Consider the following 16,385-nt stretch of genomic DNA (forward strand, 5'->3'; position numbering starts at 1 on the left):
AATCGACTCACAGACAGATAGCATATACGGCCATAAATGCTATATGCCGTCTCAAACTACATCAAACTGTTTCAAACACATTTCAACGTAACCGTGTGCGGACATATATATATATATATATGTAACGAAAAGCCGGCAAGGCTGTCTAGTATGTCAAAAGCCGACAAGGGTATCAAATGACACAACGGCCCAAAACATATACAAAACGCACGCCGACAAGGCTGCCATAACGAAAGAGATCATATAAACACAACTGTACAGAAGTAGGCACACACACCCACAAATACGTCTACAGACCTCTAAACAGACCAAACGAATCATATGGCGGGACAGGGCCCCGCCGTACCCCTGAACGAATACATACACACATAGCGAACAAAAGTATATACCAAAAGATATGCTCTGAAAGGAGAAGAGCACTCCGACAGCAAAAGGGGGTGTCCTACACCGGTGGATCACCAAACTGTGCGTCGGTACCTGCGGGCATGAAACGCAGCCCCCCGAAGAAAGGGGGGTCAGTACGAAATATGTACTGAGTATGCAAAGCAGAATGTACAGAAAGCAATTATGAGACATAAGCGAATTGGAAGTATCAAACATAAGCGCAAATCCAACATATCAAAATTTGTTTACTTTCAAAAATATGTAAGTCATGCATAGGGTACAGAAGAATATGGTCGCCCGCCTGTCACGGCGCCAATACACAGCATAACACCAGATGTAAGTTTCAATTCTCCGAATCCCCGTCACATATCATAACCCAACATAACGCCATATACAGCATAACACCAAACATAAGTGGAACCCGACTCTCATTAGCAAGTAGCTCGGAGAACCATAAACACAGCATAACTCCGGAGTATATCAAAGCGCGCACGATAACAGAACCGGTCCGGGACTCAGTGAAGGGAATAACAAAATGCACGAATAGAGTCGTGAGTAGTCATATGCATAACATTATTATCATAAACTCAACATAAGTAAGATAATCATACTTGCAAATCGAAATAATAGTCATATCAAATTCTTTCAAAAGTTCTCCGAATTACATAAAGGAAAGTCGCGGGACCCACGGAAGGGTATTGACCCGAGTCGGGCCCGCCTATAGGAAATATATTCATCATATGCCATATAAGCTCTTACAAAAATATTAAAGCAATCCGAACCTTTCGGAGGAAGATATGGCGTTTATAGCTCGAAATTCTTTTAAAACAACTTTTTGTGCAAAGTTTGGAAATCAAGTTCTTCAAAGGCATAACAGTTCATATTTCATCACATCTTACGTAGGAATGCCAAAGAATATATGTAAAGATCATAGCGAACTCGGATTTCGAATTTAGGATTTCCTTAAGGCTAGTAGTCTAGCCTATTTATAACTAAAGCATGTCAAACGAAAGAAGGGCTAAGCTTTACATACCTTGTACGCACACCAAGCTAGCCAATCTAACGCTAATCCAAATCTACGCCTCGGGCTCCCCAAGGTCTACAAATATGCCAATGAATATCCAATGTTAACCATAGGCACTTAAGTAATTATTCATTCCAAACTAACTCTCAATTCGACAGCATTTCCCCTGTAAATAGGCCATCCCGAGAATTTAACTCGCTCAAAATCAACAACAACAACCACAATAACCAACCTAGTATCATCAATAATCAATCCGAAAGGCAAAACAACATTAGTAGCTCTCTTTTACACCGTTCGACAACTTTCCAATTATTCAATTTAATGGCTTACTTTAAAGCCACAATATCGTTCGTACATTCGATTATTAACCCAAACCCATACTAACAACATTCAAGAACATTCTAAACAATTCACATAATATTTCCAACAATCCACAAATTTTTTTCTATGTTGGCCGAAAACAGTCCCCTTAGCTAAGCAGCCCTCTTTTCATTTTTCCTCATTTTCAAGTCATGTTTTGTATCAACAATTCACAATATAACGATATACTTCTCATAGATATACGAATTACATCAAACGCGCAATGATCCTCAATTCAGCCCACAAATTCTCAACATCAAATCTTGAGTTATTAATTGCTCAATTCCAACTAGAATTCATAACGACGACAATTGAAACGTTAAGCGATATTAATGCGATCTTCGACATATTATATGACCCACATTCGTCCACACTACACATACATATATGTTAATGGTTCTCATATATAAGAATTGCATTAAATGCACAAAGTTCTCCAAATCAGTCCGCAACGCTTACTATGTCAATTTGGGACATTAAATTCTCATTTCCAACCTACAAGTCATCACAACAACCATTACGACGCTAAACGACATTAATTCATCCTTCGTCACACATTAAAAGCTATACACACGGCTACACTACACATACATATATACATATATTGACGATTGTTTTCTCTTCTCCACTCTACAACAATTTAACATGATACAAGAGTAAATTCATCAATCCAATACCACACAACACACACCCACTTCACACGGCCAACATACCAAACACACAACCCAACTTCAACATTCCCTATTTCATGATTTCTATCCATTTTAGCATACTACAATATGCATACAAGATTCACAATACATAAACAAGATCAAACCTTACCTCTGTTCTTCACTTCCACCAATAACTAGGGTTTGCAAATGGCACAACTAATGGTTGGATGACCCAAACAACTCTTCCACGCTACTTAGGGACCTCAATATAGTTGATCTATACCAAAGAAATAATTTTAGAGAAGCTAGAAATGGGATTGGTTTTCTCCCTCTTTGGCCGAAAACAGTGGAAAAGAATGGAGCTCTCAAGTCTTGCTATTTCTTTCTAAGTGTTGAAGTGGGAATGAGAAAAGATGACTTAGAGTCATCTTTTTAAGTCCACATATATCTCTTAGTTGTCTTTGGCCCACACAATGTGTTGGACCAATTAAAATTGGCCACACAAGGTGTGGGACCATTTCAACTTACACGGCCACCAAGGCATTTTTGCACCACATTTTTAATTCCAATTTTATGAATTGTGGTCCCAATTTTTCCTAAGTGTTCAATGCCCACAATTTCATATATAACTTATGTCTCAGAATAAAATCAAATGTCAAAAGTCCCGACTTCAAATCCCGGAATATTCTTGGCCTTAAATTATCATAGCTAATCCGGGTTGTCCCAATGTATAAAAATACGGGACGTAACAATGTATACGTTCAAGAAAAGCGGGGGATTCAATGTCAACTTTCATTGGTGATGGCTTAGCTATCAACTTACCCTGATAACAAGCAGCACATGAAAATTCACCACTTTCAAGAATCTTCAGGTTCTTAAGTGGATGCCCATTTGAATTTTCAATAATTCGTCTCATCATTATTGATCCAGGGTGACCTATTCGGTCATGCCAAAGCACAAAAGTACTTGAATCATTAAACTTCTGATTTACGATCGAGTGTGCTTCAATTGTACTAATTTTTGCATAATACAGACCAGAAGACAAAGTTGGCAATTTCTCCAAAACATATTTCTGGCCGGAGACATTCTTTGTAATGGAAAGATATTCATCATTTATTTCGTTTAATGTCTCAACGTGATATCCATTACGGCGGATATCTTTGAAACTTAACAAGTTTCTTGGGGATTTAGAAGAGAATAATGCATCTTCTATAACAAGTTTCGTCCCCTTAGTCAGAAATATAGTAGCTCTTCCGGAGCCTTCAATCAATTTCGAATTGCCAGAAATTGTATTAATATTTCCCCTTTTTCTACGCAAGTGAGAAAAATATTTCTCATCTTTGAATATGGTATGTGTTGTTCCACTATCAATCACACAAATATCTTCATGATTGGTCATTGATCCAAATAAAATTTGAGGAATTTCCATAGATTTTTCAAAATGAAATAATAGATAAAGTGAATATCGAAGTAGATATTATGATTAGGCAAAGCATTACACACATTTTATTACATATATTACTATTTAAACAAAGCATTACACACACTTCATTTACATAAACATGGAAACATAACCACATACAAACGACACGTATGAAATATCTAAGTTTTTACAGATCCATCACCGATCAAATGATCTATTTTTCCTTCAGGGAGTTTAAAGAAATCTGCCACATCTAGATGCATGGGCTCAACATTATCTTCAGAAATAAAATTTGCTTCGGCATCCTTTTCTGCCCTTTTGAGAGAGGCTTGATACATCATAATTAGGTGCTTTGGCGTACGACAGGTACGTGACCAGTGCCCCTTTCCTCCACATCGGAAGCATTTATTTTCTGAATTTTTCTTTTGCCCAGTTTCATACTTTTCATCCTTCCTTTTACACTGCTGGTGGTGAAGGGTATTATTTGGTGCAAGACGAGAATCATGATTAAAATTTGTTCCTTGACCACGGCCATGATCACGACTGGGGCCACGACCTCTTTCACGCCTAGAATGGCGAAAATTTGTCTCATTCACTTCAGGGAATGGGGCAGTACCAGTGGGTCGGCTTTCATGATTTTTCATTAATAATTCATTATGTTGTTCAGCCACTAGAAGATGTGCGATTAGATCAGAATATTTCTTGAATTTCATTTCTCGATATTGCTACTGCAAGAGCATACTCGAGGCAGGAAAAGTGGAGAATGTTTTCTCCAGCATATCATGATCAATGATATTTTCACCACATAATTTCAACTGAGAAATAATTTTAAACATGGCAGAATTATATGCTTTAATAGATTTAAAATGTTGTAGCCTTAAATGGAGCCAATCAAAACGTGCTTGTGGAAGTATGACCATCTTCAGGTGGTCATATCTATCTTTTAAATTATTCCACAGAGTAAGAGGATCTTTAACAGTGAGATATTCCATTTTCAAGTCCTCATCAAGGTGATGGCGAAGGAATATCATTGCCTTGGCACGGTCTTGGTTTGATGCCTCATTTTTATCTTTGATGGTGTCTGCCAGACCCATCGCATTAAGGTGAATTTCGGCATCAAGAATCCAAGACATATAGCTATTGCCGGATATATCTAAGGCTACAAATTCACGTTTAGTAAGATTTTCCATTAGTAAAGGGAAATAGAAAGTCAATACCTTTGAGGCTTTTAAAGTATTTGCTCGGAGCGGCAGAGTCTCGTGTTGATAACGTGTTATAAAATGAAGCTAAAAGAGTAATAATATTAAATGATGAAAACTATAAACATAGAGTGACAAAGAGGAGAGATTTTATTATTCTTCCAAAATGTGTTTCAAGTACCTTCCATATGAAAACTTATGCCTCTATTTATAGTGCTACATATGCATTCAATATATGAGATAATGGAAGAACCATTAATATGGTGGAAGATAATGGAAGAACCATTAATATGGTGGAAGATAATGGAAGAGGCATTATATTTGTGTAGTGGATATCCATTCTATATTTCATAACATAATTTTGTTATTTGTACAATAACAATTTAAGTAATTGTACATGGAGATCTTTGGGGCTATGTACATCATCTCGATTTCCCAGTTCCCATACTTTTTAAATAATGACCATAAAAAATATTAGTAATTTTAAATTATAATTCTTTTTGTGATTTTATTTGGACTCTTCCATAGAGATAAAAATAAGTGAGACGTCTCTATTCAACTCTTATTTAAAAGATCTTCACAAATAAAATTAAATATCATAAAAAATGTGAGTCTATCGTTACTCATATTTAGATGGGCTTTAAGGAGGAAAAAAAATATGTCTTTTGGTCTAAAAAGCGTCACTTAACTCACGAAAATGAATAAAATCCATCGTGAAAATCACTTTTATTTTTTCAAAAATACAATTACTATTTTTGAGTATATTCTTGACAAATTATTTGAAAGATTTTCTTTTAACGTCTAATTTTCAATCGTTACACCCTATCTTCAATTTCAAAAGAAAACTTTGGTAGGCAAATTGCGTTAGTGAGTATAAAACTCGATATTTCCAAGTTCTTATTACAATTTTCATTATGGGACTCATTAATAACATTATTACAATTTTATTAATTTTTTTTTTTTTTTTAGCCTCAGCTGAACCTTTTTAGAGAGCAAGATTATCTCCTTTTTTTTTTTTTTTTTTTTTTTTTTTTTTTTTTTTTTTTTGTAAAACCATGGCTAAGCACTCCAAAAAAAGTACAAACGAAGCATAAATGTTTTTGCCAATCATCAGGCTGATCCCCTTAGTCAATGGATATTTTAAAATCTACAATAAACTCAAAATTATAAAAGAAAAAATGAATAGAAAGATAATGCAACATGTTTTTGCTAGCAAATACCTGCAGTTTTAGTAATGTTAATATGAAATGAAAAGGATAATTTTATTCATGCAGGGACCATCACAGCTTAACTACTTCACATGTGATTCAAAACCTATGCAACTAATTCTATATCTCGGTTGAGGATATTCTGTAATATTCAGCAATATAATGTGTAAAGTTGAAATTCTGATTCTGGCTCTGATCTTCAGTCTTTAAAACACTTCTAATAGATGGTTACAAAATCGTTTATATTGCATCGTCTTGGAGTAAAGAGAGTTGATCATCATTCCGCAACACCAAACGTACAACAGAACCATTTCTTTGTGTGAGATTATATCATTCCAACTATTTCTTGCACCTGAAAAAACAGAAAATTATCATTCAAATGAACGAATTAAACATAAAAATTTAGACTTAATGAGAATGTAGGAAAAAAATCGAAATATATTGTATTCGTCACTTCCAAATAGAAGCATATGATGAGTAGGTTTGTTTATATAGTACGTTTTCAAGGTTTAATGATTTAAAAAAAAAAACTCAATATTCTGATTTACATGATAGATTCATTCAACTTCTTATTAATGTTGAGTTGTGACCATACGTTTCAGACTTTCAGCTTCTACAGGAAATTAGTGGAGTATTAATTTTTGATGCATTTAAATTATTACATTAAATTATAGGAATGAATGGAGAGTAGAAATTGCCATAATTATTCTTGTACAATAAGAAACTAGAAAAATAGGAAAAATTGTCAAAAAAAAAAAAAAAAAAAAAAAACCAATGGAGGCCATGTGCCACGTCACTTTGTCTATGCCTAGCTTTATTATTTATATAGATATAGATATAGGGGTGGTGTTGTCGGGGGTTATGCATTTAAAGATATCACAATTTGAAAGCACTAGTTTAGTATGACTTTTTTTTTCCTCCTCTCCCTAATCTTTTCCTTTTGTATTTTATGAAAAACAAACTGTTGTACGTTGCCTTGCTTCACTATATCTAGAAGAACTCTTTTTTAATTTAAAACTTCAAATGTACGAATTTTATTAACGGAGACATGGATAAAAGTTATCATACATCAAACTTATTATACTATTGTGGGTGTAAAAAAAAGAAAAGAGGAATGAAAAAAAGAAGTTTGGCAAATTTGTACTATTTGAAAGTTATTAAGAAAAAGTTGTTAAGATTAGAAGCAACTGGCACGCTTAAGCAAGTGATATAAATAGTTAACCAATAAAAAAGTGAATATAATTTTTCTTGATATGTTAATGAAAATTATTATTCAATATAACATTTGTTTGTTTGACCTAAAATTATTTTTAAAAATTTAATTATTGTTGGCTCAAATTTATAACATATTTCTATTAACAAGGTAGACCGTTTAGCATTCAACTTATCTAATAAAGAAATACGTAGGCCCCCAATTATTTTGATAGGTCAAATAAAAAAATGTATGAATTGGGATGAGCAAATAAATTAGTAGTTCTTAGAAGGACATTAATAGAAGCTTTATTGTCTGTATTTAGAGAATAAGACAGGTTAACTCTTTCCTTTCTGTCTTTTCAGTAATGTTTATGCTATATACTTTTGGATTGTGAGAGCTGTGTGCATTTTAATATGGATGACAAATCTTGGTTGTGATATCCAAACAACTATTAGAAAGGACGTCGCATCCTCTATGATTGCTTGAAATGAATTAGTCGGCAATGACTTAAGTTGCTTGAAATGGGCACAGTTTTTACAGTTATTTTCACGGGATAGCTTCGTTAAAAAGTACTGTTTAATTTTGACTTTGTTAACAAATCGTTAGACTCTCTTCTTTCTCCTCCCTTTTCCATTCTTCGTCTTCTCATCCGTCAATTTGAAATCCGTCAGGATTTGCGGCCAAAATTCTTGTGATGATAAATCGTGACGATTTTTTTGAAAAGGCAGATTTGCCAATCAAATTGAAATCCCGATTATTCTACAAGATTTCTCTCTCTAATTGTGGTTGCGAATCTCTTTTTGCAAAGCTTTTCTTAACGAGATCAAAACTTAAACGTTGACATTAGAAGTGCCTATTTGCGTAAATCTCCCCAGTCGTCAAGGAGTACAACTAAAGACTAGGCCCGTCAAAATAGTTGGACTTGTATGGGAACTGGCCCGTAGACCTGTTCAGTAGTAGTGATGGATGGTTCTCATTTTCGTAGCCGTATGGTGATTTTGGACATGGTTTGATGTCAAGAAAATATTATGGGTCATTTGCACGAATTGGCCTTATTTGGGGGTGGTCTTTAATTTTTGCCTTTCATCTAAAATACCTCGAGGTTCTGGGTTCGAACCCAGATTCAATGATAATAAAAAAAACGCAAGATAGAGTTTTTTTTAGCAAAATTTGGGCTATTCAGGCAAAAGTTAGGCCTTAATGCCTAATTCTGTAGAATCCCAGTAGAGTTAAAAAAAAATAATAATTCATAAACAGATTAAAGACCTTAAGGCCGTAATGCCAAACTTTTTCCCGAATAGATTTAATTTTGCTACGAAATTCTGCCTTGCAATTTTTTTTTTTAATTGAGAATCTCAAAATTTTTTAGCAAAGGGAAAAAATTAAAGACGTGCAATTTGAGGGACCACAATTAAAGTCCAGGGCGTTTGAAGCACAATCCGCGGAAAAAAAAGAAATATTATCAAGCTTTGGCATGTATTATTTCAGGCCTGTATAAAAAACCATTAGAGACTAGTCTTCGTAATTAGTATATTGTTGGGTTTAGACAAACCAGGCCCAAAACAATGAGATGGACCCCATCAAACTTTTGTCGTATCCGATAGAAAGTGGAAGAGATGTAACGATTTTTGTCCATATCCGAGTGACGTATTGGTGAGTCAGATTCCAATCACTTTCCTTCCTTTCACTCTCTATCAAATCCTTCGCCCACAATAATTCCCTCACAAATTCATTTCATACATTTTCTAAGCTACTTTTCGCAAAGTTGTGCTTTTTATTGGCAATTACAGTTTATGATTTGAACTTGATCGAGGTGTTAATCGTTTTACTTGATCTAGAAATTCATTTTCTAGGTGTTGTTCTATCTTTTTTCTTAATTCTCTGCTACTTCTTGTGTTAATTATTGAGTTTGAAATAACAATTACAGTTTATGAGTTGAACTTGATCTAGGTGTTAATCGTTTAGCTTGATCATCGATTACGGAATCTTCAAGTTGATATCGGATTACTTGTTGGTTAAAATCGGCTTGCTTTTAATTTTGTCATGTGATAATTAGAGTTGTTAACTATGTTTAAGACCTTATTAGAGAATGGAATTACTGTGTAATTCAAAATTGAAAAGCTAGGTATTCAACTGTTTTGACTAATTTTGTAGAGGCGTTAATCAGGTGTTGGTGTTGGATAGGGAAATGAGTAACAGAGTTGGAGAGTGTCCTTTTCTAGGGAACTACAGGGTTGGAAAAACACTTGGCCATGGATCCTTCGGTAAAGTCAAAATTGCTGAGCATTTGCTCACTGGGCACAAAGTGGCTATCAAAATCCTTAACCGTCGAAAAATGAAGACTCCCGACATGGAGGAAAAACGTAAGAAGCTCATACCTGGGTATCATTAAGTTACCTACAAAATTCGGTTTCTTTTTTTCTTTCCACCATGATATATTTTTGCATCTTGGTTAGTTCCTGTAATCATTTAGATGATTATCTTTGTGCAGTGAGAAGAGAAATAAAAATATGTAGATTATTTGTGCATCCACATGTCATACGACTCTATGAAGTGATAGAGACATCAACAGATATATATGTTGTGATGGAGTATGTTAAGTCTGGGGAGCTCTTTGATTATATTGTAGAAAAGGGCAGGTTGCAGGAAGAAGAAGCTCGGCATTTTTTTCAGCAGGTAGAGTTGATTTTCTTATCTTGGTCTTTTGATAGTGCAAATGACACTTCTAACAGTGGCTTTAAGATCTTTGTTGTTTCACTGGGGACAGATTATTGCTGGTGTGGAGTACTGCCATAGGAATAGGGTGGTTCATCGGGACCTTAAGCCTGAAAATCTGCTTTTGGATGCAAGACGCAATGTAAAGATAGCAGATTTTGGCTTGAGCAACATTATGCGAGATGGTCATTTTCTGAAGACAAGTTGTGGAAGTCCAAATTATGCAGCTCCTGAGGTGGAAACCCGTACAGTTTGTAATTTTTAAGATAACCATTTCTCTTTTGAGCTGGAGGGCTGAAGTTCAATAGACAACATTTATTTGCAGGTTGTCTCTGGGAAACTTTATGCTGGTCCGGAGGTAGATGTTTGGAGTTGTGGCGTTATCTTATATGCTCTTCTTTGTGGTACACTTCCTTTCGACGATGAGAATATTCCTAACCTTTTCAAGAAAATAAAGGTACATCCATTGATCTACTTCTCTGTCTGGTTTCCCTAGACTTTCCAAGTTTTTGCAGTTTGAGGTAGTGGTTCTTTACATGGTTGACCATGTTTCATTCAGGGTGGACTCTACACCCTTCCAAGTCATCTGTCACCTTTAGCTAGGGATTTGATACCAAGGATGCTAATTGTTGACCCTGTGAAGCGCATATCCATATCTGATATTCGTCAGCACCAGTGGTTCAAAATTCATCTTCCTCGTTATTTGGCGGTTCCTCCACCTGATGCTACGCAACATCTTAAAAAGGTAACTCTAACATTATTATGCTAATAAGTAATAACAAAGATTATCTTGTACGATGCTGAAAGGGTTCCAATTGGTTTTACCCCTTTTTGTCGACTGCTACCTTCAAATCCTGCTAGATATGCTGCTGCATATCTGGAAACTCATACTGGACACTGACTCTTGTGGTTTCTCCACTTGTTACTCTTGTATTAATTCAAGTGGTGACATAAAAGAATCATCAAGTATATTTCCAACGAACATCAAAACACTGTTATCAATCTTCAATTCCTTTTAACGGGATCAGGGAAAACTTATGTTTCTTGCTGCCATCGCAGAGAATCTCGTTTTGACTGGAGATGCCAAAAACTTGTCATATCCCGTATACCTCGTTCCTCATGCATATTATTGTCTGTTTGTTAAATACTATGCTATGCAATTCTTTCTATCTACTCATTCTTGCTGTAACTATAAGCTGTCTTGCTGCAGCTTGACGAGGAAATTGTCCAGCGTGTAACTAGGATGGGGTTTGATAGAGACCAGTTGCTCGAATCCTTGCAAAAGAGAACACAAGATGATGTATGTTACTTCTTACACCTGTGAATCTGTCTCTTGTCGTAGCTACTGTTCTATTCTTGTGGGTTTCCTTCCTCTATTGCATATGCCTGATAAAAGGGCACTGGAAAATGAAAAAAATCCAGCGATTGTAGATATACTTGTGTTTTACATTTCTACACTAGAGATTGAGGCTTTTCAGTGTATTTGCTGACCCTTGGGGCGAGATTATATATATATATATATATATATATAAACCTCTAAGGAGGACCAACACAACACCAAATACTTGTACCAAAAGCTTTCCAAACTGTACACGCAATGAATGCTTGTACCATAAGCCATATAACTTGTACACTTTACCCAACTATTTTTTTTTATCCCACGTGGACATATGTCATAATACTTAATATTCCCTTCTCATGTATTGACGTATGCACTTCAATTTTAATTCTCCGACACATTTATTTCCTCTGTGCACTTTTACTCACTTTTGACTTTTCACGTTCTTGCTGAATATTTATTCTCTTCTCATGTATAGACGTGTGCAGTTCAATTTTAATTCTCCTACACAAATTTAGTTCCTCCGTGCACTTTTACTTGTTTACTTTTGACTTTTAACGTTCTTTAAGAATTAATAAATCTCACGTTGATATATGTCATAGTACTGAATATTTATTCTCTTCTCATGTATACACGTATGCACTTTAATTTTAATTCTCCGACACATGTTTATTTCCTCTGTGCACTTTTACTTGTTCACTTTTGACTTTTCACGTTCTTGTTGAATATTTGTTCTCTTCTCATGTATACATGTATGCACTTCAATTTTAATTCTCCGACACATTTATTTCCTCCGTGCACTTTTACTTGTTCACTTTTGACTTTTCAAGTTATTTAAGAATTAATAAATAAATTACTCCCTCCGTCCTATATTACTTGGCCACATTACTTGACTTTTCACGTTCTTTAAGAATTAATAAATGAAGTACTCCCTTCGTCCCATATTACTTGGCCACATTACTAAAAATAAATGTCTATTTTTCTATTCTATATTTTTCTTCTTCTTATATATAAACCCCCAAGGTGGATGAACACAACAACAATAAGTTGTACAAAAAGCAACTGAAATTGTACTCTATTCTATATTTTTCTTCTTCTTATATATAAACCCCCAAGGTGGATGAACACGACAATAATAAATTGTACAAAAAACAACTAAAATTGTACTCTAAGCAGGGACTAACATGTTTACATTTAAGAAGTTGAACATTAATTCTACCTCTTGTGTGTTTACCTTTTAAGTCCCCACAGGTCCACAGTGTTTTAATTGTCTTTTCATCTCCTTCATTTGGCATATACTCCCTCTGTCTCAATTTAAGTGTTTATGTTTGACTAGACATGGAGTTTAAGAAATAAAGATTGACTTTCAAATCTTGTGGTTCTAAATTAAAAATGTATATAATATAATAAAATATCTTTTGAATCATGTGATTATAAACTTGACATGTATGATATTTGAATTATCAACTTACTAAATATAAAAATAGGCGGACATAACCAAAATAAGACAATTTTTTTTTTTGGTATTTTTTAACAACAAACGCCCAAGTGGACGAACACAGCAACAATAAGTTGTACAAAAAGCAACTGAAATTGTACTCTAAGCCAGGACTAACATGTGGACATTTCAGAAGTTTAACATTAATACTACCTCATGTGTGTTTACTTTTTAAGTCCCCACGTGTCCGCAGTGTCTCAATTGTCCTTTCATTTCCTTCATTTGGCATATACTCCCTCTGTCTCAATTTAAATGTCTACATTTGACTAGACACGGAGTTTAAGAAATAAAGATAGACTATCTTGTGGTTCTAAATTAAAAATGTGTATAATATAATAAAATATCCTTTGAATCTTATGATTATAAACTTGACATGTAGGATATTTGAATTGTCAACTTACTAAATATAAAAAAAAAAGCAGACATAACCAAAATAAGACAAATTTTAACAACAATTGAGAAATTAAGGGGAAAAATAAGACGAAAAGATAAAAATATGGGGACTCACTAAGGAGAATCATGGTATCCTTTGCAAAATATACAAAACCATAAAGACTAACTAAATTGAGCAACCAAATTAATCATGTTGGGCCCCGTGCGTCGCACGGGCATAGTTTGCTAGTATATATATATCTGTGAGTGTGTATATATATATATATATATTCAACTAAGTTTGAGGTCGCATTCCATGATTTCAATCAAATTGATTTCAAAGGGATGAAATGTAGTAAACCTTTTAATTACTTCAGCTTGCTTTATACCTTTATGTGTCTGTCCCAGGCTACTGTTGCATACTATCTGCTGTATGACAACCGTTCCATGGCTTCCAGTGGCTATCTAGGAGCTGAGTTTCAGGAATCTGTGGTATGCCCTCTCTTATTTTTAGTTCATTGTTTCTCATAGCATAAATTTTTTGGGCTTGCATATACTATCCATTCTGTCAACAAGAATATGTGAACTGCAGAACTGTTCATGCTGTTGTGTGATTGTCACGAGTCAGATAGGAAAATTAGAATTTGTGAAAATCCCATAACAGTGAAGATACTCCCACTACAGTCATGCTGCTCTCTTTTTGTACAAATAAGGAAGAAGAGATGTTACTATGTTCTGCGGTTCTCCAACTATATCCTAACTCTAGATTCACCTTGTAATTTCTTATTACCTCTGAACTTCTTACTGATAGTATGAGAGTCTAAAAATAATCTTATAATTCAGTAGGTGGCGCATTTTCCATCCTCTTTCATGTTTGCGGTTGGGACAGTTACCCTGATATTTGCTTGATTGAATCTGTTGGCTTCCTATAATATGAAGTTGAAAACTGCAAAGTATGTCAAGAGTCATAGTCTTCTGCATATGACTAATTTCAAGCTACACTGCTATGGTTCACATTTCGCTCTTACTACAAGTTTGAGAGCACTGTAGTTGGGCTCTGGCTTTAAACAATATTACTTGTGTAACTTCCGTACCCTATTCCCTTAAGTTTAGAGCTATGCTTCTTTAAATGTCAGATAACTATTTACTATAGTCTTAGGTATTCCACCCTCATTAGGTGGTCCTTGTAATTTACTTTCCTGTGTTTCTTCAGGATTGTTATTCCCCAGGATTGTTTCCAAATCTTGATCTACAACTGTCTACTGGGAACGGAATTTCTCAAGAATCAAGTTTGAGACACCCATTTTCCAAAGAGAAAAAATGGCTAGTTGGACTTCAGGTTAGTTTTCTTGCTGTATATGTAATGGAAATATTGTGTGAATTTCCTCATTTTGATGTTGATTACTTTTGCAGTCTCCAGCAAATCCAAGGGAGATCATGAATCAGGTTCTTGGGACTCTACAAGAACTAAATGTTCGATGGAAAAAAATTGGGCACTATAATATGAAGTGTTTATGGTGTCATGATCTGGATCTTCATAGCATGACCAGCAATCATATGAATGATGATCATTTTATTAGCAATGCAACTGCCATAAGTACACATTTACAGCCACAACCTGCTGTGAAGTTTGAAATGCAGGTATGATTATCTTTTTTAAATCATCTTTTGCTCTCAACAAAGTGGTTTCTTGATAAATTTGACAAACTAAGGGATAATGTTGGACAACAATTTTAGCTTCTGGTATTCAGTTGCATCGATTGTTGAACTTGCGTTCACCAAAAAAAAAAGAAAAAAAAAGACCAACTAAATACAAAATTCCATTGATTCTACTAGTAGGAGTTTTTTTTTTGTTTGTTTTTGTTTATTTAATCTTTTTAATGTGGATTTGCAAAAATACTGTTACAGCTCTACAAAACTCAGGACGAAAAATACCTGCTTGATCTCCAAAGAATTAGCGGTCCACAGTTCCTATTCCTGGATTTCTGTGCTGTTTTCATTATTCAGCTGGAGGCACCACAATGATTGGAAAGACGAGGATGTCTGGTGCAATTGTGTATTTTGTTAACAATAAGAAACTTTGTTGTACATATCAATGTTAATGGGTTTGTAATGTTCCTTTCCTATACTTTTAACAATTTTGTGATCATGTTTCTATAGTTCTGGCTTTTGCCAGATGTGCACACATGATATACTTTCTCAGTAAAAGTGCGGGTCTCTCATTCCCACTAATTTTAGAATTTTCGACAGTCACTTGTTATGGCGTTTCCTTTCGATTAGAGTCGTTAGTTCTCTACTTTTCTTATTAGTCGGTTTCAAAAAGTCGTTGCTTTTGTTATGTGATGCATGTTACATCTGTATTTTCAATACTACTGCAAGAAGTTCTATTGGTATACTTGCGTTTATTCTTTTTATGCGTAGAAAGACGATGTATTCACCGAAACGCCACCCAACAAGAATTAGATTACTCGTATTTCCAGTCAAATGTGTTAACGAATGACTTCTACCTAGGGGTGGCAATTTTGGTCCAGACCCAATTGACCTGCCCAACCCGCCTAGATTTTCACGGGTTTGGGCATGACATACAATTATGATGGGCTAAGTTTGGGCTAGCTCAACTTAACCCATTTGTCCAAGATAGCCCAAAGCAGCCCATTAATTTAGCACAAATTGACCCATTAATTATTGAAAAAATGACATAAACTACCTACTTAAGACTCTTTATTACAAAACATAACTATACTTTTATACAAAACCTAACACTACAAAATATAAGAATCTTCATTTATCATTTTTTAAATTATTTTTAATTTTTTAATATTTTTTAAAAATATTTTTTAAAATTTAATTTTTTAAGTTTTGTTTTTTTAAAAAAATAATTATTTTTTAATTTTTTTGCTCAATGTTTAAAAAATTTGTCAAAATTTTGTATATGAAAAATTGAGGATGCATTGGGTCAAAATTTGAGTACAGCTTGAAAGAATAAATTTATAATTTGTTTTTAAAAAATATTAA

At 34.4% G+C, this 16,385-nt stretch overlaps 1 protein-coding gene across 7 annotated transcripts; it reads left to right on the top strand.

The window, feature by feature from the left end:
• Positions 1 to 9,121: 9,121 nt before the first annotated feature.
• Positions 9,122 to 15,610, top strand: LOC132632910 (SNF1-related protein kinase catalytic subunit alpha KIN10-like). 7 transcript variants are annotated; one of them, XM_060349061.1, is made up of 12 exons: positions 9,122 to 9,259; positions 9,631 to 9,809; positions 9,938 to 10,122; positions 10,214 to 10,396; positions 10,487 to 10,618; positions 10,721 to 10,905; positions 11,183 to 11,264; positions 11,372 to 11,461; positions 13,779 to 13,862; positions 14,584 to 14,709; positions 14,784 to 15,011; positions 15,279 to 15,610. In XM_060349061.1, exons 2-12 carry the CDS (start codon positions 9,635 to 9,637, stop codon positions 15,393 to 15,395), a joined length of 1,587 nt encoding a protein of 528 aa, XP_060205044.1. In that variant the 5' UTR covers positions 9,122 to 9,259; positions 9,631 to 9,634; the 3' UTR covers positions 15,396 to 15,610. The 7 variants fall into 7 exon arrangements, with proteins under 7 accessions (XP_060205044.1, XP_060205041.1, XP_060205039.1 ...); XM_060349058.1 differs by having other exon boundaries at positions 9,138 to 9,259; positions 9,601 to 9,809; XM_060349056.1 differs by having other exon boundaries at positions 9,146 to 9,299; positions 9,614 to 9,809.
• The last annotated feature ends 775 nt before the right edge of the window (positions 15,611 to 16,385 follow it).

The sequence above is a fragment of the Lycium barbarum genome, chromosome 3 (genome assembly GCF_019175385.1).
Source record: "Lycium barbarum isolate Lr01 chromosome 3, ASM1917538v2, whole genome shotgun sequence".
Taxonomy (NCBI): Eukaryota; Viridiplantae; Streptophyta; class Magnoliopsida; order Solanales; family Solanaceae; genus Lycium; species Lycium barbarum.

Coding starts and splice junctions, on each gene's coding strand:
- LOC132632910 (XM_060349061.1), top strand. CDS start 9,635: ATGAGTAACAGAGTTGGAGAGTGTCCTTTTCTAGGGAACTACAGGGTT. Junction 11,462..13,778: donor AAAAGAGAACACAAGATGAT/GTATGTTACTTC, acceptor TGTCTGTCCCAG/GCTACTGTTGCATACTATCT. Junction 15,012..15,278: donor CTGTGAAGTTTGAAATGCAG/GTATGATTATCT, acceptor ATACTGTTACAG/CTCTACAAAACTCAGGACGA.